General features: G+C 52.2%; 1 protein-coding gene across 1 annotated transcript in view; it reads right to left on the reverse strand.

The window, feature by feature from the left end:
• Positions 1–8,223, reverse strand: part of LOC107124614 (H-2 class I histocompatibility antigen, Q9 alpha chain-like) — a 27,007-nt gene that overhangs the window by 18,408 nt on the left and 376 nt on the right. The window contains 1 exon segment of the mRNA XM_015428107.1: positions 1,234–1,521. Coding sequence (XP_015283593.1) covers positions 1,234–1,521 — 288 coding nt within the window.

The following is an 8,223-nucleotide window of genomic DNA, read 5'->3' on the forward strand; positions in this document are numbered from 1 at the left end:
GGGGGGGGACTGCTGCCTACTGGATCTGTTTCCCCTACAGAATTTGCCTTTATCCTGTCTGGAACCGGGTGGCGTCACCAGCCCTTCCTCCCATGGTGGGGGCTGTTAACAAAGGTGTGTGTGTGTTTACCTTTGATTCCATCTGCCAAAGTAGTGTTGGTGCAGGCCCCTCTTCTGCCCCTGGGGATACGGGGTGGGGCTGTTACCTTAAAGGGGGGCCCCTGAATTTCTGAAGTAAAAAAAGGAGCTCCTCTCTAGGAAGAAGCAGCCCCCTCCCCACCAATGTTCCCTCTAAGCTGTGGAGTCTTGTGAGCGAAAATTCTACTTTGTGAGCGACTGGCATTAAAGTTGTGAGCGAGCCATTTGGCTACTGCATAAGTTAGTTTGCTCTGGAGTCATCTTTCCTGAGCTGAGACAAAAACGTGTGAGCCAGAGGCTAAAAAACTGTGAGCCAGCTCACAATAACTCAGCTTAGAGGGAACACTGCCCCCCACACACAAAGTCCTCCTTTCTTCTATCAGGCAGCAGCCCCCACACAGGGTGTTGTGTCCACGGACCGCCACCAGTCCCCAGCTTGGTTCCTAACACAATAGGGGCCAAGGATCCTAGGCCACCTTTAGTCCTCCAGTAGGACCCTTGGCAGGAGATTGAAACCCCCCAATAGGACTGTCGGTGTGGCTGGGATGGCTGTATATAGTCTGCCCTTGCTGGGCCGTTGGGTGTCTTTTGCGTGTGCTACAATAAACGTGATTTGTTCAGCATGCCGTAGTCTGCCTCTCCATGCATAGAACCCAGTACTTTTCACAGTGCCTACAGGAGAAATGGGGGAGGGGACTGCCCCACCCCCTTCCTTTCACCCCCCCTTTCTCTAGTTGTGGGGTTTCCACAGCCCCCCCTCCAGAAAACAGCCTCCAAACTGCAGGATATGGGAACTGTGTTTTTTTAGATTCTCTTCTCTCCTGTGGGGGGGACCTCCCACCCCACCCAGTGGTGCCCACCAGGACAGCCAATGTGCCTTTTGTCCTCCCCCTCTGGGGCAAAGGGGAGGCACATTTGCACCACTCCCCTACCCCCCATATCTGCTCTAACTGGCATCCAGTGTGTGGAGGGGGATCCTGAATTCTGTGAAGCGCAAAGGGGAGGGGGGAGCTCCTCCCCCTTCCTCCAGCCCTGGGGAGGGACAGGGGAGGGGAAGGGAGATGCTCCGGCCGGCCCCTCCCCGCTGCCACTCACCTCCCCGGCTCTGGTTGTAGCGTTGCCTCGCAGTCTCCAAGCTAGCTCTGAAGGCAGGCTCTGCCCGCTGCGCTCGCTGGCTCTGCCCTTCCCAGTACTGGGGGTCCTCCTTCCCAAATTCTTCCATCCAGGGGGCTTGAGGGAGCATCTTCCTGCCATCGCTGTCATACTTCACAAAGGGCTGGTCGTCCACGTAGCCCACAATGATCAACTGGGGCAGCCCCTGGCCGGGCTCAGACAGCCCCGTGTGGAAGTAGCGCAGGGAGTGGCGGGAGGAGGAGGAGGCGCCTGGAGGGGGGGAGAGACAAAGAGAAATGGGGGGGGCAGAGTTAAGGGGGCTGCCAGTGAGGAAGGGCACCCCCCTGACCCCCCACCCGCCCACCCCTGTTCAGAGTCCCAGGGCAAGTGGTGGTGGTGGGGAGATGAAAGAGGAGAGGGAAACAAAAAGGGGGCCGAAGGACCCTGAGGAAGGGGGAGAGGGGATTTGAGCTCCAGAGGAGAGACAGGAGAGGAAAAGAGAAGTGGAGGGAACAACAAAGACAGAGGAAGACCTGCAGCCGAGGGTCATCAGTTTCCAGGCGGGACCCGGACATCTCCCAGAAGCAACACTCCTCTCCAGACTTCAGAGATATCCATTCCCCTGGAGAAAATGGCTCCTGGGGAGGGCGGGGTCTACAGTCTTATACCACCCCCTGAGCTCCTCCCCCAGCTCCACCCCCTCAAACCTCCAGGAACTGCCCAAAGCCCTAAAATGGTGGCATCGGGATTCATTCTCAAATAAAAACAACCTGCTTCACTCACACATGAGCCCTGACGTGATTTTTTAACCTCTCCCAGAAAGATCTCAAAGGGGGGGGGGGGGTTTAATGTCATTAGAATCGGGAAATTCCCTTAACAGGACGTCCAGGCAGAATTAAGTGTCTGGCCATGCGCAGAGAGGGCCCCCATAAGCAGGGAGGGGGCATATCTGAGGGGCCTAAAAGGTAACCCTCAATATTACTACTATCATTCTTATTTATAGTCCGCCTCTGTAAGGGCCTAGAGGCAGACTACAAGTGTGAGCAAATGCAGGGAGAACCAGACAGGGACCCACGCAAGCAAAAATACGTCTTGAAAGGCAACATGACAATCAGTATGGAAAAGCCTTTCCCCCTCATAAAAATCCCCTCCTGAGCTGGACATAAGAACATAAGAGATGCCAATGTTGGATCAGGCCAAAGGCCCATCCAGTCCAACACTCTGTGTCACACAGTGGCCAGAAACACCAGGTGCCATCAGGAGGTCCACCAGTGGGGCCAGGACACTAGAAGCCCTCCCACTGTGGACCCCGCCCAGCACCAAGCAGACATATCATCACTTGCCCCAGAGCCCCTATCTATACCTTGTGGCTCATAGCTACTGATGGACCTCTGCTCCATATGCTTATCTAATTCCCTTTTGAAGCCGTCTATGCTTGTAGCCGCCACGCACTCAACTGTCCAGGTCAGGAAAATAAAAGGGAAAATATCACACACATAAATTACCACTATTTCGTAATTAAGTAGGACGGGGGTCCCCCAAACTTGTTCAGCCTGAGGGCACTTCAGGAATTCTGACACAGCCACAAAATGGCTGCTGCATGAGGCAGAGCCAGTCACAAGATGGCTGCCGCAGCTTCCCTTCAGTCCCACAGGGAAGATCCTTGGGCTGTGGTGGCAGCTGCTGCCAAAGCAATGTTTTTTAAAAACTCTGTGCAGCCAATCAAGTCTCCAACGGACAATCCGAAGCCTTGCTGGACAAAAGCCCCACCCACTTTCTTAATAGGCACCATGTTGGGGGGGGGGGGCTGAAGGAGAAAGGATGAAAGGGCAGGAGTGCCACAGGCCTTGGCCAATCCCTGGTTTGGGGGAATCTCTGCATTGGCTGGCTCCTGCCCCTCCCCCACAGTCAACTGCCTCTTGCTCTGAGGCGCCGGAAGCTTCTTTTGCAGCCTGGCCAAGAGACACGCAGCCCAAAGAAAGGGAGGCTCAATGGGGCCTAGCAAGGCAGGGCTGAGGCCTTGGCTCTCCATCCCAAAAGGGAGTCCCTTCACCGCTTGCCTTCTGTTTGCATGCCCCCTTCTTTCTTCACTTCTGGGCCTTTGGAAATAGGTTCTGGGGTTCTCCCGTTTGCTGCCTTCCCCCTTGCTTGCCAGTCGCAGCTTGCGAAGCGCCCCAAATTCCCACCCTTAATGGACAAAAGTGGGCTTTCCACACCCTTGGTCTCTCTAGAGAGCACAGGAGGCTTCTAGGTCCTTGACCAGTGTGGGTGGCTCAGGCTCAGAGCCGTCCCCTTATCCTAGGAGCCAGCAATACAGACACCAATTCATTCCACAAAACACACCGGAAGGTGTTTTTCAAGCTTGTGCACAAGTAGCCATAGTGGAGCTCAAAAATGCTTGCATAGTGCGAATTCAGATGGTTAAAAACATAAGAGACGCCAATGTTGGATCAGGCTAAAGGCCCATCCACTCCAACACTCTGTATCACACAGTGGCCAGAAATACCAAGTGCCATCAGGAGGTCCACCAGTGGGCCCAGGACATTAGAAGCCCTCCCACTGTTGACCCCCCCCCCCAAGCACCAAGAAGACAGAGCATCCCTTGCCCCAGAGCCCCTATCTATACCTTGTGGCTAATAGGGCAACGCTGAAGCAGAGGAGCATTCTTCTGAACCTGCTGACTTCAATGGAGTTAAATGGGTACAATTATGCTATGTTTTGTTGGTACAAATGCTCTCCCGTCCCCACCAAGTTTCTATTCATAGAATCATAGAGTTCGAAGGTACCTCCAGGGTCATCTAGTCCAATCCCCTGCAAAATGCAGGAAATTCACAAATACCTCCCCCACACACGCTCGCAGTGACCGCTGTTCCATGCCCAGAAGATGACCAAAAAAATCCCTTTGGGATCCCTGGCCAAACTGGCCTGGAGAAAATTTGCTTCCTGACCCCGAAGTGGCAATCAGCATTTCCATGGGTGTGTCCTTATGAGCCATGGGTGTGTCCTTATGAGCGTATCCTTATGAGCCCTGTTAATGCAGATCAGCCTTGTGTTATTTCAGCTGGCTTCTCTGTGGGGTGCAGATTCTCTGTTCGAGAGATCCCACCTCGCCCGCACAACTGGCCTCTCAAAAAAACTTTTATGGTTCCTGGGAAGACAGACGAAACCAGTTTCAGTCTGTAGTGTGAATCAGCCTGCCTCCATTCCCAGGAAGTGCAAGCAGGCAGCAGAAAAAGCAAGTTCCAGCAACAATCCACAGACTGGTTCCTCACATTTTACACCTTTTGCTGGAAATGAAAGAATGTTAAAGTTGTGTTAATAGGAAATTCAAGCATCTTTCACTGCTTTAAGTATAGATAAAAAGAGAGAGAGTTCAAAAAAGGAAAACCAAAACACAACCATGAACATTGGCTAGGTGAAATACACGTTGCTCCGTTTCACGGGAGATGCAATGTGGAAAGTCTGCAAACAATTCAGGGTACTTTTAGTCCCTCTTTGCTCTCCGTCTCACCCCACCTCCCTAATTTCAAGCCACTGCATTTAAAGAAACTTCTCCTGAATCGCAGAGAAAATAAATAAATTTCCTCAAAGAGTCTACTTCAGACACAGTTGCAGTGACCGGACAATCTGATTTAAAGCCTTGAAGAGACTTCCCAGGTCGGCTGTCCCCTTCAGAAGAATCTTTCTCTCTCTCGCTTTTTCTTCCCTTCTGATTAATGGATCTTTTCTTGTATAGCTGGGGGAAGCAGGCTTCAGAGTGGTTCTGAAGCGAGCCAAGTCACTGACACCCCCCCCGTCCCATATTTTTTTTTAAATCAAAAGCAATTTTTAGAAGAACGTGTGAATGTGAGGTTGTTTCTTCAAAGGACACAAAAGCTGACTGAGTTCTATATACCTCAGCTCTCAATAGTTTGTGGCTTTGCAGCTCCTCTGTGGTCTCTCTCACCAGATCTGCAGCCATTTTGAGCAAAATCAACTACAAACAGAAAGAAGCCGGAAACCACTTCTGACACCAATCCCCTTCAGAAAATAAGCTCCTCTCCTTGCCCAAAAGACACAGGAAGTCACAGTGGCCCACAACAAAAGCCTGTGAACACCTTTCATTTCATTTTTCATGATGTTTCCAATGGCACGGCCTCTGCTCTTTGCATCATGCATCTTTCTCCTCTCACCCTAAAGTAGACACCGTCCACACCCTCTGAAGCCTTGCAAAGCACCCGTCCTACACAGGGTGTTGGCCAAGAACACACAAGATCATGGCCTGAAGCATCTCCCTTACCCCCCCCAATTGTTTTTAATGTCCAAACTGACGAATACCTCTGGTGAGCTTGAAATCTTGCCTGTTGTGTTTCATGGGCTGGTCTGAATAAAATGTTTTAAGCAGCTTCTCTGTGGCCAGGACCTCGAAAGCCACAGAAGTTGTTCCAGGACTTAAGGGTGCAGACTTTCCAATTTCCTGGGGAGGGGGGGGTGCTAGGCCTGGGCTAAAGGCGTTGCTATGCCTCGGTCCTTAAAAGAACGGGGGGGGGGATGACATCACACGGAGGGGCCTCCACTGCCACTATCTATGGAGGCAGGACCTTAGGGGTTTTAGGGAGGGGCTCCCCAGAAATTTTAAAGGGCCTAAAAATGCCCCTGGGCTGGGCCAAACCTAGGAAAAGGTGGGAGTTGGCCAGTAGTTATAGTAGTATATCTCAGTGACCGGCTGTGTCCTGTTTTTGAAATTTACTTTTAGAATAGTCACTTTTAAGATCTGCATAGGACAAACTAATGGCCACAAATTCGACACTGGAAAATGCAACACAGAAAAGCCTACGGGGGAACATTTCTAAACTTTTCCTGGACGTCCATTTACAGGAGTCCTGTGCTTCAGCTGCCACCCATTTGACTGAGTCACTCATCTGAATTTGACAATATTGCCTGGCACTGATCGGCCAGGGGAGGCTCAGCACCTTCCAGCCAAATCAGGGGAGTGCTTGAGCCCCTCAGCACCCCCAAAGTTCATGCCTATGCAGGACCCAACAGGAGGGAATGCAGGAGCATTTTCTCCACCCCACAGCCCTTCAAGAACTCCCTCTGCTCCCCCCACCGCAGCCTGACCTCCCGTTGGAAAAGTCTGGATGCCACAACAGACAGGAATGTGAACAGATTCTTAAAAACACAAAAGGGGAACAAATTTAGTCTGAAATCCTAAGCACCCTTTTGAGGGAGTGAGCCTCGTGGAGCTCAAGGGGGCTTTCTTCCGAGGAAACCTGCTCAGACGACTGCACTGTTCCTGCAGCAGACGCTTCTGCACATTAGAACCCGCCTCAAGAGGTCTGTGTGATCATTCACAAGGACAACAGCAGGACTCCAAAGAGGCGGCACAGAAATACTCTAAAGAAACAAAACTGGGGATAATTCCCTATTTGTGGTTCTCTTGCTTTCCCCCCTCACAACAACCCTTTGTGGTAGGCTGAGCAAAGCGAGAGTGACTGGCCAAAGACCACCCCTTGTGATTCAGGACAGAGCAGGGGCTTGGAAACTGGATCTCCCTGGTCCGAGTCCAACACACTCAGAACCGGGTGTGAGAAGCCCTTCGACTGAGGGAACACAATGAATGGTTCATTCTATTCTTCTCAGTCTGAATGGAGACAAGGGTTTTCTCACCCACCCACAGGGGTTATGTTAGCTAAGTCAGGAAGCCAACAAGGACTGTGGTCGTGAATGTGCTTCTCATATGTGTGTATCTGAGGCCCGGACAGACATCTCAGACCCTCATGCACGGGGGCAACTCCAGGGATTTTTCTGTCTTCAAGTGCCATTGGTCGCTCAGCCCAAAGAGACCACCTTGAACGATGTCCCTGCACGGCCCAAACTCAACCTTCCGGGTGGGTGGGGGTCTTCTCCACCTTTGCGTGGGGGGGGGGACAACGACCCCAAGCCATTCTGAGCCCCTCCATGAGGGGAAGTGTGGCACAGACAAGCCTTAGCAGCTAAATAAAACCCACCCAGAGGTGGGTGGGTGTTCCAAGGGGGTGGAAAGACCCCTCCAGCCGGCTGAAAAGCAGAACTGGCACCTCCCAGTAGGTTCTGACCAATGTTCCCTCTAAGCTGTGAAGTCCTGTGAGCAAAAATTCTACTTTGTGAGCTACTGGCAATAAAGTTGTGAGCAAGTAATTTGGCTGCTGCATAAATTAGTTTGCTCTGGAGCCATCCCTCCTGAGCTAAGATAAAAATGTGTGAGCTGGAGGCTAAAAAAACACTGAACTAGCTCACACTAACTCAGCTTAGAGGGAACACTGGTTCTGACCCAGAAAGCCATTCTGGAAGCCAAAACTAGGGGATCTACTAAAAGGAAGGACAGGATTGCCCATTGGAAACAATGGGAGACGGTGGAAGACCCATTGGAAACAATGGGAGCCATTGTTTCCAATGGGCAATCCTGTCCTTCCTTTTAGTAGATCCCCAAAACTAGCCCCCTCCCCGAACCTTGCACAAGAAAACAAGGATTGCCCAGCAGGATCTGACCATTAGGCGGCCTAATCCAGAATCCCCTTCCCAACACTCAGATGACACAGGGAAGGCCCCCCCCAAACAGTCTAACCCTCCCCCTTTTCCGGCTGCTCCCCAGCATGCTTCAGTCAGAGGCCTTCCAAGGAGGCCCACGCAGCGAGCCCGGCTACCAGCCAGCCACGGAGCCTCATCCACCCCTTCAATGCGATCCGATCCTCTTTTCAATCCCCCGAAGCCAGGGGGCACCATGACCGCTTCTCGTGGCAGGGAGTTCCACAGGTCGGGCAGGCCCTGGCTAAAGGGCGCTGTCCCTGGGACTGGCTCCTATGACCTCCCAACCGCTTCCCCGGGCAGGCTGCCTCCGAGAGTTTTGGTATTTCCAGACAGGGAGAAAAGATTGATCTGTATTTTGATCTGACCCCACCCCACCCCACCCCACCCCACCCCCGGGTCGTTTTCCTCCTAAACAAAATCCTT

Source organism: Gekko japonicus, unplaced genomic scaffold, assembly GCF_001447785.1.
Source record: "Gekko japonicus isolate JY-2015 unplaced genomic scaffold, Gekko_japonicus_V1.1 scaffold1261, whole genome shotgun sequence".
Classification (NCBI taxonomy): Eukaryota; Metazoa; Chordata; class Lepidosauria; order Squamata; family Gekkonidae; genus Gekko; species Gekko japonicus.